Consider the following 15010-nt stretch of genomic DNA (forward strand, 5'->3'; position numbering starts at 1 on the left):
TTAATTACTTTAATTAGTAATTATATTTCAATTATTATTTATTCAGTGAATAATTAGTATTTAAATATTTAAATTAATTTCATAAATTACTCAATATATAGTAATTAATTATTTTATATTATTTTGTGCACTGTTTAAAAAAAAATTCATACAAATTACTCAAAAAAAGTCATTTCTTTGGTGCCAAGTTATCGAATGAATCATTGTTGAGTTTCTCTTTTCTTTCACTTGCAATGAGATTTCAGTCTACCCACTATTTAATATCCTGCTGCTGGGAAATTATTATTCTTGAATATCTGTTTGGCTGCTTTTATTCAAATGCTCCCAGAAGACACAGCAATCAAGGACAGAACTTCATTCCGATGAGGTTTAGAAACGTCCTGTTACCCCGCCTCAAGTTCCTTGGGACAGAAATGGTTACAAGGGCAATATAACGGCATCTTTGAAAAGCAATTAAGATCCGCCAATCTAACAAAATCTTCAGCATTCTAATGTTAACATCTTCAACTACCCTGATAACTCAGGAAGATTCATATTTCATCTCCATATTTTCAAGGCAACAGCGTTAATTCTATGAGGTTGACAATGTACCGTCAGAATCATCAGCTGGTTTAATGAGGCCACATACAGCCTCAATGGCTTCAACATAGAGACTAGAAAATGTCATTAACGCTTGGAATACATTGGGAAGGCTTCTTTTTAGGTTTTCCAGTGTCATGGACTTGCTAACCCGGACTGAGTTAAGAAATTTGGCCTTCTCACTGTCCACTTCCTTTTTTAAGTCTTCAGTTTTGTCTCGCTTAAGTGACAAAGGATGCTTAGGGCCTAAACTGGAGTACTCATCTCCCTCGGTGACGCTCCCCTCCATCTTTTTCTCCATCTCAGCCAATGAATATAACTCCTTTTGCAGCCTTTTCTCAAGTTTTTCATATTTTTTCTGCACATTGTGCTCCTCTACTTGCTGCACGCGAATTGAGCAGATTGCTAATTGAAGGCTCTTAATGGCTTCTGCTGCCTCCTGTAAGCACAACAAAACATAAAAAAATGTGTATCAAACCATGAGTCCAGTCAACGTAAAATGGTTGACTCCCAGCAATGAAATTCCATGACCAAACAAGTGATGTGAATGCGATGGCAGCATATGAAATTATACATTCTGCTTTTAGTGACATCTATACAGTAGCTCATAGATTAGAGCATGAAGAATTTTCCTTTTAGGAATATTAATTGTCATAAAAATCAGTGAGAGCCAACAGAAGGTTATACCAGAAATACCTTATGTTGTAATTGTTCAAAGGCAAGATTCCATTGTTCACACATGCGACGAACAGAAGATGAGTAAAGACTCTTTCGATGGTCATCGACAAGACTGTCAGTAAGTTGGATCCACCTGGAAAGTGTTCTAACATACTCTTGTTGAGATTTTACGACTTCGCAGAACCAGTTGTACCAGCAAGAAACCTCAGTTTCTAGTTGAATTGCAGCTTGGCGGTGGTAGTTGGTACTCAAGTCCATCTTTATATCAGTAAGAATATTCAACTGCTGGGAAACAAAATGTTGAACTTGGTGACATTCATGCATCGTTCTCCACAAGTGCAAAAGCCTGCAAAAGAGTCATGCAAAAGCCTGAGGATACAAATACAGGAGGGCATGTTTCGCCACATTCCATTAAAAGCTCTGGAAGGCCGGTTGAGAATTCCATGTTTAAGGTAAGGCAAGGCAGCCTTATTATGAAGACAAATCCAGTGAGACTGAATCAAGGTTTTCTTAGAGTAAAGGGGTGCTTCTGGATAAAAAAAACTTATGGTTCCAGGTATTCGCTACTTGGTACCAACTAGAAAGATTACTAAACACCCCATTATACACAAAAATGTCAGATTGAAAAATTGTAGAGAAAGGTACTAATGATATTGAGTCTTAGATATAGAGCCATAAAATATCACCAGTCTCTGGTAACTACATTGAAGGAGATGGATGAGAAAGGGGAAAAATGGTATCCATCATCTTGAAGAACAAGTTTCAGTGAGTCACCAAAAGAAAAAATTTGCAGTCTACTATCCTATATACTTTAAAACTAAGAGAATAGCATCCAAATTATTTTTTCTATAACAAGAAAAAAATTGTGGCTATTATACTACTTGGTTAATGTCAACAATACCCGGAAGTTAGTGTGACCAACTGAGGATACAGCTCATCATCTATGAGCTTCACTAAAGAAGAACAAGTGGTGCTGATTGAGTGCTGAAGACGTAAGATGTCAGACTCCAAACTCTCAACGCTTAACCGAGTTTTCTCAGTCTTGGTCCAGTCATGGTTTTCATCCTCTTGTTTTTGCAGTAACTTGGATTTCCTATCATGCTCTAATTTGGTGAACTCTTCCTCCTGCATAATAGAATGATTAAATTCATCAGAAACTCCGAGCAAAATGAGAGAGAGAGAATTAAAGGAAAATGTTACAAAGATAACCAAGTGTTGGAAAATGATGAGTCATCACCACCAGAAAATAGTTTTCTCAAAGATACCAGGCCAAAAAAACCACTACCTGTAGTCCTTCAAGTCTGAACTGGTATAGTGTAGAAAGTTTAGGGCATGGCTGATGCAATATTTATTTTTTTGATTGGAAATGAAAAATTAACTGTAAACTTATAATCAGAAAAACAGTCAATGTGTCATTACCTACATGGGATGGCACATCTTAAACACTACAGTTCAATTCAACACGCGCACACAAGATAGATTGCATTCATCTAGCATGATGTCATTTCAACTAATTAAAAAACACATTATGAACATTTACATATGCTGATTTTACTGAATACAATACGTTCAATTACTATTTTTACCTTAACTTCTTTGTAAAGTTTCTTTTCCTCGTCATATAATTTTTGAAGTGTAATGCAATGAGCTCCTGGCCTGCACGGTTCACTTGGACCACTAGACTCAACTGCATCTCTTGGAAACTGAAGTGACCTAGAAGACCAACTCCATGACAATGCACTAAAGACCTTTGTGGAATTACCCCTCTTCCCTGTAAATCATACAGCAAAACAATTATGCGGAGGAACTTAATAAGCAAAACATCCAGTAAATACAAGCACACAGACAGGGAGAATGCATCAACACAGATAAGCTGCACAAACAAAAAGTCTTGTAGAGAACTAATATATCTGAAGGATATTAGGAGCCGATCTATCAGACAGGAAATAGTGCATAGCTTTTAAAAATATACCCTTTAGTATAATTCTTGATAGGGGGAATTTTGATTTGAATGCGATTTGTATTTTTTAGTTAGAAGTTTTATGAACTTCTTCCATCCTAACTGTACTTTCTCCAACTTTGTTATAAATTTTGTGTTTCTATCAAAAGAAAAGTTATCAAGAAATATAAATGTAAAGGAGACAACATCTAAGAGAATCCAAATGCATAAATAGAACTAGTATTTACTTTTGCTTTCACTCGTACTGTGAGGCAGAGAAGTATTCCCTCTTTTGATGTCCATAAGAACAGCAATTTCCTTTAAACCATCTGATGGTTTGAGAAAATATTCATCTATCACCTTAGCTATACCCTCCAAGGTCTTCTTGCTTCTCCTTAGTACCATGGCCATGTCTGCAGTGTCCTTAGTATACAACTTCATCGTTGATGAATTATCCCCAACGGAATCTGCGAGCTGCAGTTTCTTAGGCGGAGAATTTACAACATTTGAAGCAGTTTCCTCTTCATGTTCGTCTTCCTCAAAATCTGTCTTAGTCTCTGCCCAGTTTTCCTCCTCAAGTGGTTCCACTGTTTCATTATGTTTCAGATGCTGTGGTGAAGAAGAGTCAAAAAGGTACCAAGATTCCCATGACGAGCTCGGGCCTGGAGGAGGTGGTGGAGTACTGATATCATCCTCTGTAATCTCTATGCTTTCCTCTAGACCAACTTCTTCTCTGTTATCCAATTTTCTTAAATCAGGGCTATAAGGAGGTGGTGGTGGAGGGGAAGGAGGCAAAGGGGGAGGAGGTGAAGCTGGCAATGCCAAGCCATATGGAGTAGTATCAAGCTCTAATGTCTCGGACTCTGTAAATTGTCTAAGTGTTGCTCCAGTATTCCTCAATGCTCTTAAATAATCCAACTGGGCATCTGCAAATGCTCCTCTAAACCGAACCAACTGTTTCATTAGCTTCTTTCTCTCCTTGCAAACTCGCACCCTCTCTTCCTTATCAATCCTCGATGCAACACAACCCATTTTCCCAAATTTCCAACAAATTCTTCTGCCTAGTGACCGACAGTAGTAAGAACCAGAGACAATAGACTAAATGCAGGCTCAGTTTTGAGTACTGTTATACTAGAAAAACGAGTAAACTCATAATGCACATCCACTTTTCAGTTATCATTCAAGCCTAGAGAGTCAGATGATCATCATATTAAGAAATCCAATTTTGACAGCTTCCATTCCTAGTCACGGAAGAAAACCCCAACTTTTTCCAAATCTTTCATAAATCATAAGCCCTCATAAGCTGTACAAGTAATAAGAAAAAAAAAACTTAAACAGGTACCTTTTCTCAGTGAACTTTCAAGCACAGATAAAATTCTCCTCGTCACCGTGAATTCAAAGTTTTTACACTACATGCCCAAAGATCAAACCCACCACCTCACCACCAAATCCTGAATCTGCTATCCTCACTCATTATGCATCCCCACTTCTAATGCTTCAAAGGCCCTAAAGAAGACAAAAATAGCATTAACTAAAGTAACCCACTTCAAAAATCTCCATATCCCACAGACAAATGGAGCTGGAGTGAATAGAAAAATAAAAAGATAAGGGTTTTACAGCAGAGTTCCAGAGATGTTTTTTTCCCTGGGAAGCAGTTCAGAGATGATTTTAAAAATGCTAACTTTCATAAATAAAAAAATTAAACAATTAAAAATGAAAAGCAAAGACAAGATCACAAGGGGTCTGACATGGAAACTTTCAGAGACAGAGAGACACAGAGATGTGAGAGAGAGAGAGAGAGAGAGAGAGAGAGAGAGAGAGCAGTGCTTTGCTTTGCCCAGCGAAAAAGACCAAGCTAAACGACAAGCAGTGCTATGACTAGTACCAGGGATTTGGGTTTTCAAAACGTCAACACTGAAAGTAGAATCTTCTCCAAGCAAAAAGCTTCATGAGAGAGAACCCCACACAAATGTGTTGCCTTTTCCATGCTTTTCAAATGGAGACCATCAAAAAACATAGAGAGAGAAACGAAGAAAAAGCAAAGAGCCAAGCGAAGCATCCAAGGCCAAGAAGGCGCATTTTAGTACAACTGCATTATAATAATGCTTGCTTACCCAAGAAGCAATTCATACAGGACAGCCATACGTCTCAGCTCTCCTCTCTTTGGGCCACTCCGCTGCTTTCACTGTTACAGAGATGTGCAAAGGGACTGAGAGAGTACAGTGGTGGTTACCCTAGGCGCATCTTAGCATGGAGGGGCCCACATGGTTGGCGTGAAGTGTTAGGGTGCGCATTTCAGCAAGCAGAGCAGGAGAGAAACTCAGAGATAAATGCGAGGTGGCTTGGTTGGCCACTGCAAAGTTCAAAAGGCAACTACAATTTTTCCAGTTTTGTGCAGAGTGGCAATTTCACTGTTTTCTTTTTCGCTTTCCTATGTAAAAAGCGCTTTTCTGACCAATAATTTGGCCTCCGGGTCACAGTTCTGCAACTTCTGCTGTTGGCTTTTGCCAACTTTCTTCTTCTCCTAATTTTATAAGTTGCCTTAACCTATTAATGTAACTAGAGAAAAAGTGCACCAACTTTTTTTTTTTTCTTAGGTATTAAGAAACATTATCTAACTATGTTACTATGTTTTATGTGATGAATGAAAATAATATAATTAATATAATTGTTTACTTAATGATGTTATGAGATTGAAAAGAAATTCTTTGGTCCGGTAGTCAGACCACATCAGTTGTTCGTCCATTCTCACAACTAAGCTTAGGGAGGTCCTTTTATATTGTGGTCTCATTCGACTTGAACACCAATACAAAACAGCCCTCCTTAGTTGTGAGGATGGGTAGACGGCTAACGGGGCCTAGCGGCCAGATCAAAAAAATTCTCCACATAAGAGGTCCTACATAGGTTTCAATATCTCATTTCCAGGGTAAGAAGAGAGATGAGAAAATTAGGGGAAAGAAAAAAGGTTTTGAGTTTTGTACATGCTTTATAAAAGCTTTCAAGTTGTTAATTGCTTTGTCTTTTCCTAAATAAACTAGATTTTTGCTTCACATAAGCAGAAAGTAACTCATTCTTTCAATACTTAGGAGCAAATAATCCTTGGGAGACAAATTGGTGGTGCAAGGAAACGTCCTGGATCATACACAATCTCACTTTCCTTAAAGAAGATTTCTTTATTGGAGAAAGCCCCCTATTTATTCCATTTACTCCTATACCAACAACAGGAACTGATTTGGTTCAATACAACATCCATACAATCTGAATCTAACAAGAATGTTGCCGTAAATCAGAAATCATTGCCTATTTCATTCACCAATTCACCATATCCTTGCTTCCATTTTTATCATAGTTGCTTGCTTATGTTAATTAAGTGTTGGCCTATAAGTAAGGAAAAAAGTTAAATGAACATAAAAAATAAAAAAGGCCACCTTCACCCATTTTGTTCATAGATATATGATGAAAAATTGATGTTGTATCGATGAAGATAGAAGAGCCGCCACTAATGTTTTCTTTCTAAAAGGACAGCATGACTTGAGAAAGTTTTTCTTTGGGCCTGAAACCCATGTACATATTTATATTTAGCCCATATACACCATCACATATTGGACCAGTTATGCGGTTTAAAGTCATTCTATAGTGAGGTTCTTATATATGACTCTCAGGTGAGGTCCTAACTCTTAATCGTTGAATCAGGCCAATCAATTTGATTCAACGGCTAAATAATTTGATCCAACGATTAAAAGATAGAATCTCACCTAAGGGTCATATATAAAGCCCTCACTATAGAATTCTTAATGCGGTTTATACAAAGAAGAAAGCCTGCTAATTTAGATCCATATACACCTTATATAAGTTAATTACTAAACTTAAACTAGCACCAAGCTGCATGATTAAATTCTGAATAGTTAATCTTGATATTGTGCCAATTTGAGTTTGAACTTGTGGTAATTGTCTCCACTTGTTTCAAGGAAGTCTTGCTCCACTCACATGAATATAAGAACGATATATATGTGATGAATTTGATATATAATTATAGTTTACCCATTTTAATGTGTATTTTTTGTTGTAAATGTGTTATCTGATCCGTCTGCAAAACTATCTTCTGTGGTATCCTTTGCTTATTAGCTTTTAAACTTACACAACTAGGCTATGCATGCGTGCTGACGGCTGAGTTTATGTTCTTATTTAATTGGTTTTTAATATTAATTTTTTCTATGGTGTCATTATGTTCTTTTATTAAATGACGCATGCATAAATAAAGGTCATCCGAACGTCTCTCCCACGCTGTGCAAAACTCGCAATATAGAAAGATTTTCATGTGCTCCAATAAAGCTTTTCATATTGCTTTGAAGTTTGAACCAAGCCCACAGGGTAAAATACTTCACATGTACGTTTATGTGCAATCCCTAATTGTTTAAGTACTATTTTAAATGGTTTACTTAATTTGGAATTTTAATTATAATTTTATCATTGTCCTACGAGAATCCATATGTGGAAAAAGAATTAGGTTACAATAACATTTACTAAAACCCTAGTTGACAGACTTCAATGGCATGGAAAAAATTATGAATTACTTTAGAAAAATATATGAGCTTTACTTTTTTTAATTAAAGAAAATATATGGATTAGTACTTCAGCGGCGATCCTACATTTTGGAGGTCTTAGGGCTTCTAGTTCTACATGTATATTTATGTGTTTTTTTTTTGTATGTTAAAAAAAATAATACATGAACTCAAGTTCACAATTGTAACATAAAAGAAACAACCAATATGTATAACTTAGTCAGACTATTTATCCGGAACAGCACCAAACACTTTATAATATTATGGATAAACAGACAGTACCCTACGTAACAGATTAATACCATCCAATAAAAATTAATCAGTACAGTCCGACGTACCAAATGAGCCCATAAGATACTATACAAATTGGGGACCCTAGGTAGCTGCCTTGCTTGCTTGTGTCCAGTGCCTCCCTATAGTCCTCTCCCATAAATGTTGTTTGGTTTGTGTCACGTATAGGGAGCTAAGAAGATGTTTGTAGTTGAAACTTCTGTAATTCGTAGCTTCTCTAATTTCAAAATATTACTAAAATAAAATTTTGCAATTTGATCCTTGTATTTCTTCTTTTCCTCGCATAATTTTTACCTTTAAATGAAACTAGCTTTATTTTATTTTATTTATTTTAAAATTAAAAAAAATAAAATGGATAGTTGTGTTCCTTAAAAATAGGATCATGATCTGATTTTGTTTTAAAATTTTTTAAATATTAACAAGTATAAATTTATCATATTATTCTCATTTAATTAATATTTTTAAAATTTGTATTTTTTACCCTTTGAGGAAATTTTTAATAAAAATCATTGGATTAATCTAAGGGCACATATAGAACTTGTGCTCCTTGTTTTACTCAAACAATATTTTTTATTTGGAGAAAAAAAAAAAAAAACCGAAAAAAGGAATACACGCTTGTCTTCCTTTCTCCCAGTAAAGAGTGGTAGGCATGCGGGCTTTGTCCCCTTAGAACCTTTCGGATGTGAAACTCCCTAATAAGATTTGTTCAGTACAATCAACATGTATTCTTTCTTCTTCTTTTTTTTTTTTTTTTGCTGAACAAACGTGTATTGAAGTATTTTTTTTGTTGCTGAACGAACACATGTATTGAAGTATTTGGTTGAAGTGCAGCAGTGTGTGCAGGGTTCACTGGCTTTTCAACAAACAAAATTTTTTGAAAAGAAAAATCCAAATAAACAATTTGAAATCAAGGTAATCAACAAACCTAAGAGGTTGGTTTTGAAAAGCTTGGTTATGCCTACAACGAGACAGAGAAATAGTGAGAGAAGGGAACGAGGAGGAGAAGATTGTTGGGATTGGGAGGAAGGAAGACAAGCCTTGAAGGTGTATTCCTTTTCTTCTTTTCTATTTTTTGCAAATTCAAAATAGTTATTTGAGTAAAACAAGAGCATGAATTAGGGTTAAGACTAACTATATTAGTCGTTAGATTAATCCAATGGTTTTTATTTAAAATGTCACTACATGTCCTTATGCGAGCGGGATTGCTCTCACCAATATAAATACCTCCGCAGTCTGGTCCAATCAAAAGATAAACGACAATTCACATAAACTTTAGCCTACCACTTAAGTTTCATACACTGACTTATAATTTTTTCACTCCAACATAGTTTTTGAATTATAATGTGCTTATTTATTTGCTTATATTATTTACAAAAGTTATTTTTGAGAGTTATTTGCTTCAGATCTGATGGCGCTTAAATCTCAAGCTTCAGATTCGTGTTCAGTGGTGGAGGATACTAAGCCTTCATTGTCACGTGTCGCTAGAGCATTTGTTATCCACGTTCGACGCACAACTAACAGAGTCCGTCACACAACTAATGAAGTACGACGCACAATTAACGGAGTGGCTCATGGACTTGGCAAATTTGCATTACATATTGGGTAGTGTTGTTGCGTGGAACTTCCTGGATGTATTTGTGATGTACTACTAATGGAGGAGTTTGACTATTATGATTAGTAGTTTTTACGACTTATGACTCTAAAGGAATGAAGACGCTATATTTGGGCAAGGTTCTTTCTCCTGATTGTAGTTGAGATGGTAAGCTACTTGATTAGACTGACGACTCAACCCTAATGTAGAGAGATGTTCACCCTAATCTTGTAAGTTTGAGTCGGTTTTTTTTTTTTTTGTATTTCTAAGTCCTCTTTCAAGTAAATTATTATTGCATTTTCCTTATAATAAAAAAAAAGTTCCATATACCCTAGTTTTCTAATTATTATTGCATTATTCATTTATCCCCAAAAAACTACCTTTTATATACTCGATATTCCAAAAAACGCCCTTCAATCCTCATAAAGGCTGGTAAGTCATAACCGACCTTACAGAGCATGTATCCCCGTCAATACAGGATTGGTCCCAATTAATTCGTGCATGCGACAATAAATTGACTAAATTGACCATCTTTCTAATCACCCAATCAATTTCTAGTTTTCATTTTATTCTCTTCAAAGAGTCAATCTTACTTACTAATTTAATTATTAATTTCATATGGGCATAAGTAACGCACCCACATGGCCTCGCTGGAGCAAAAACAGATAGATGTTGCTTCTCAAGCTAAATAAAGAGTTAATCTTTAAATAATCACACAAGATTATCCCTCTGCTAGTCAAATTAAAACCCTACTTATTTTCTAAGATTCTCCTAAACCAAGTTCTAGAAAGGCAATGAGTGTGTCCCAAGCCAGAGGACCCCACATGTCTTTGTGAGGAGGGTGGTCTCTGAGTCTCTGAGAGCTGCTGCCATTAATAATAGCCATGTTGGGGGTTTCAATTTGAAGCGTCTGGCTGTCTTTTTGGCAAATGGGTCTTGCATATATCATGGTTTTGTAGACAGTATTTTACGTCACGTACTCATTGGAGGGACTTTTACTTTAATGGGTGTCAGTGGTTTTGGTCCCTTGTGTCTCATATGGGTTTCAAATTTGGAAATTTCTTGGTGGTTTTTATGGCAGAGAAAACAATAGCACATAATTTTGTGGTTTTCTGGGGCAGCAAATTGGAGGGGTTGACCTAAATTTTCTGTCTGAACTAGAAATTTTGTGTTTTTATTGCTGGTGGGGTTTTGGGTTCGGATTTGGGTCTTTTTTTTTTGGAGGTGGGTGTGCTGTAGTGGAGTGGTTTTACGGGTATTTCTAAGGGTTCTCAACTGGGTTTGTGAAAGGAATTCACTTTCTTCTGTTACATCTACTGGGTAGATTTGGGTCAGTTTTGGCAGAAAATTCAGTGGGTTTGTGCAAATTTTGGGTTTCACAGTCTGTAAAGGAAGCCACATTGTGGTGCTGTTTCAACGTTCTAAGAGACTTGGTTTGAGAATTCTGGGTTTGGTTCTTTCTGGCTGATTTTGGCTTCACAGTGGTGCTTAAGGGAAACAGCTTATTGGGTTTCTGCTTCTGCTTATGAAACTGCCCTGATTTGGGCAGTGACTTGTACTTTGCTTTGAGGGATTTGATAGCGTCTGAATTGAGTTTTCAGTGGGATTCTGGGTTTGTTCAGCTTTAGCTCTCTTGGAAAATTGTTCTTCAAGTTCTATACTGCTTTCACTGGGAGGAAATGGCTTGCATGAAATTGGGATCTAAAACTGATGCCTTCCATAGACAAGGACAGGCCTGGTATGCTTTCTGACATCTGTAATTTCATATTCTTTATGATTTCTATATATGCTGTGGATTCTATTAATGTATTTATCATAATTATAATTGTTAAATTATTTATTTATTTGCGTCCTTTAAATTCAGTCTGCAAACTTGGATTTGTATGGCAAGTAAAATTATTTATGTAACCTTTTAGTTGGGAGTTATTTTAGGGAATTTTTTTCCAGTCTGGTATCTGTTGCAATAGGATAGCTTGAACTTAGGCGGTGGATGCAAACATTTCTACTGCTTTTTTTTTTTCTTCTTGCTTAGCACACTTTGTCCCTCATCAAAATCTTTATGACGCTTGAACAAATAACATTTCTGGGGTGGTTGTTTGGTTGTACTTTCAGTTATATATTACTTCATTTCATAAAGAATTTTGCATGTTCCGGATATGCTCTTTGGGTTATTAAGACCTTCTAGTTTTCTGTTCCTGCACAGTACATGGCTGATTGTACATTCTGTGTAGGTTGCCTTGGGTAAAAGGATTTTGCATGTTTTGGAACCTCGTAATTATGATTTGCTGGGTTTATTTAATTTGATTATCGATGCACTGTATCACTTCCTTTATTCTTTCTTATTTGTAGACTGACATTATATATACATCTTGGAACGATTGTAGGTTCTGCACCACTGGGCTTCCTAGTGACATTGTTGTTGAAGTTGGAGAGATGTCATTCCACCTTCATAAGGTAAGTTTTCATGTTCCAAAGTTTTGTCTACGTTTGAGTGAATCATAATCTGGTATCAACCCCATTATGCATGTTTTAAAATTTAAAGGCTATTCTCACATTTCAATTGCCGTTTGATGCAGTTTCCTTTGCTCTCAAGAAGTGGGATTATGGAAAGATTGATTTCCGAAGCATCTGAAGGAGAAGAAGAATGTGTCATAAACATCCATGATATTCCCGGTGGGGCAAAAACATTTGAGTTAGTAGCCAAGTTCTGCTACGGGGTGAAATTTGAGCTTACTGCTTCAAATGTTGTATACCTTCGATGTGCTGCTGAGCATCTTGAAATGACTGAGGAATGTGGGGAGGACAACTTAATCACACAAACTGAAGCCTTTCTCAATCAAGTAGTCCTTCGAAATTGGAAAGACTCTTTAAAGGCACTTCAGACTTGTGACGACATTCTCCCTCATGCTGAAGAACTCAACATTACAAAAAGGTGTATCGAGTCACTAGCCACAAAAGCATCTACGGATCCTAATCTGTTTGGGTGGCCTGTCAAGGAGCATGGAGGCCCCATGCAAAGTCCTGGCGGGAGTGTCCTGTGGAATGGGATAAGTACAGGGGCTAGACCAAAGAAATCAAGTTCAGACTGGTGGTACGAGGATGTTTCAACCTTGAGCTTGCCTCTCTATCAGAGGCTAATTTCGGTCATGGAATCTCGTGGCATTAAACAAGAGATTATTGCAGGCTCAATCACTTTTTATGCCAAAAAGTACCTTCCTGGGCTGAACCGGCGTCAAGGCACTAGTGACTCTAGTACCCGACTTGCACCAGTGTCCTTGGGGTCCCCACCATCAGAAGAAGACCAGAAGCTCTTACTTGAAGAGGTAGATCGGTTACTTCCATTTCAGAAGCGTGTAGTCCCAACCAAATTATTGTTTGGTCTACTTCGAACAGCCATGATTCTTCGAGCCAACCCTTCTTGCATATCTAATTTTGAGAAAAGGATCGGTATGCAACTTGATCAAGCTACTTTGGAAGATCTTTTGATGCCCAACTTCTCTTATTCCATGGAGACTCTATACAATGTTGACTGCGTGCAACGAATTCTAGATCACTTCCTCGCCATGGATCAAATTACAGGCGGGGGGGTGTCTCCATCTTCAATGGATGATGGCCAACTGATTGGGTCACCAGCAGGCCCTTCACTGACCCCAATAACAATGGTAGCCAAGCTCATTGATGGATACCTTGCAGAGGTTGCCCCTGATGTTAACTTGAAGCTCCCTAAGTTTCAAGCTCTTGCTGCTGCTGTTCCTGAATATGCTAGACCCTTGGATGATGGTCTTTATCGTGCTATAGATATTTATTTGAAGGTAATAAGCATGAATTATTCATCAATTTTTTTTTCATTACGAGATCATTGATTTGGCAGTTGATCCATCATACCATATAAAAGCCATATCTTGTCTTAGAAATTTTATTTCTCTCAATCCCAATGTTTCTACTTTCAAATGGGTTGGGTCATATTACAATTTGAACACAGCCAGGCAAAGTGCATGAATTTATCAATTGGTCTTTGGCTTGGTATCCTGATTTTAGGTGGCTTTGAGTGATCCGCCCCCAACCCTCCCAAACCTGATACAGGGTTGTGATAGTTAGCCAAATGAAGGTTAATGAATTTTATATTGCTCACGCCCGTAACTTTTTGGGCTCATTGTTTTCTATTGTCTATAACCTGCAGTCACACCCATGGTTGGCAGAGTCCGACAGGGAACAGCTCTGCCGGTTGATGGACTGCCAGAAGCTTTCCTTGGAAGCTTGCACTCATGCTGCACAGAATGAAAGGCTACCCCTGAGAATAGTTGTTCAAGTACTCTTCTTTGAGCAGCTTCAGCTTAGGACTTCAATTGCTGGTTGCTTTCTGGTTTCAGAAAATCTCGATGGATCAAGACATTTAAGAAGTGGGTTTACCGGGTCTAATGAGGGGGGCTGGGCCACGACTGTGAGGGAGAATCAGGTTTTGAAGGTTGGGATGGATAATATGAGGATGCGGGTATCGGAGCTCGAGAAGGAGTGTTCAAATATGAGACAAGAGATTGAGAAGTTAGGTCGTGTAAAAGGTTCTAGCACATGGGGAAATGTATCAAAGAAATTCGGGTTCAAGATAAAGTCCCAGATGTGCAGCGCTCAAGAGGGATCCGTTACCAATCAGCATAATGGGAATGAGAAAGTTGAGAAGTTAAAGGAGAGGCATGGAAAACATAAGAAAGACTCTGTTAAAGATGAATAAAGCCTTTTGGTTTTTCCTTCTCTCTCTCCTCTAGTTTTGAAGTTCTTTCTGTGGTTAGCTCAATTTCTTTGATTTCAGTTCAGAAACTAAGTCCCGCTTCTGCTTCTTTGTGCTAATACCTGTTTACTCTTGCTGTATTGTTATCGTCTTAATCATGTTTAGCAGAGATGGAAAACGAAGTTACCTTGTAATTTGTTTATTGTAACAATAGCAAAGGTCTCTGTTTCTCTTTCTGCAGTCTTCTCTCTTGTCTCCAAATTTTTTAAGCCCCTCAATTATGATATAAACCTTGGCCTCTGTTTGTGCTTTAATGTTCTTGGAGTGTTTACTTCTTCTTCTTTGTTATATTCTTCATAAAAATTTCCAACTCTTTTCTTGCAACAATCCTTGTCCTCTTTAGTTTATATGTTCAAAAATAATTTTTGTTCTTTCCTTTCAGATCTTAGCTATTCAAATATGAAATTGGTTACATTGTCCTCATACCAAGATTCAAGAACAAATATAAATCATATTTTGACTTTTCTTTTTATTTTTCATATATAATTTTGACTTTTCACTTGTAAATAAGAAGTGTCAAAACTATCCTCATCACTTTACACAATTCTTAAAAAACAAGTTTTAAAAGCAGGCGTGGGTTTGAC

General features: G+C 37.0%; 2 protein-coding genes across 5 annotated transcripts; one reads left to right on the forward strand and one right to left on the reverse strand.

Moving 5' to 3' along the window:
• Positions 367 to 5861, reverse strand: LOC18781083. Of its 4 annotated transcripts, none has more exons than XM_020563024.1 (6): positions 5311 to 5861; positions 3445 to 4702; positions 2844 to 3028; positions 2159 to 2382; positions 1276 to 1603; positions 367 to 1018 (listed from the first exon to the last, which is right to left on the reverse strand). In XM_020563024.1, the coding sequence occupies exons 2-6, from the start codon at positions 4226 to 4228 to the stop codon at positions 572 to 574; spliced, it is 1968 nt and encodes a 655-aa protein (XP_020418613.1). In that variant the 5' UTR covers positions 4229 to 4702; positions 5311 to 5861; the 3' UTR covers positions 367 to 571. The 4 variants fall into 4 exon arrangements, with proteins under 4 accessions (XP_020418613.1, XP_020418612.1, XP_020418611.1 ...); XM_020563023.1 differs by lacking the exon at positions 5311 to 5861 and adding an exon at positions 5082 to 5274; XM_020563022.1 differs by lacking the exon at positions 5311 to 5861 and adding an exon at positions 4814 to 5028.
• Positions 10396 to 14680, forward strand: LOC18778177 (BTB/POZ domain-containing protein At1g30440). Its single transcript, XM_007214471.2, has 4 exons — positions 10396 to 11378; positions 12025 to 12094; positions 12217 to 13452; positions 13821 to 14680. Exons 1-4 carry the CDS (start codon positions 11320 to 11322, stop codon positions 14367 to 14369), a joined length of 1914 nt encoding a protein of 637 aa, XP_007214533.1. The 5' UTR covers positions 10396 to 11319; the 3' UTR covers positions 14370 to 14680.

The sequence above is a fragment of the Prunus persica genome, chromosome G4 (genome assembly GCF_000346465.2).
Source record: "Prunus persica cultivar Lovell chromosome G4, Prunus_persica_NCBIv2, whole genome shotgun sequence".
In the NCBI taxonomy this organism is placed as follows: Eukaryota; Viridiplantae; Streptophyta; class Magnoliopsida; order Rosales; family Rosaceae; genus Prunus; species Prunus persica.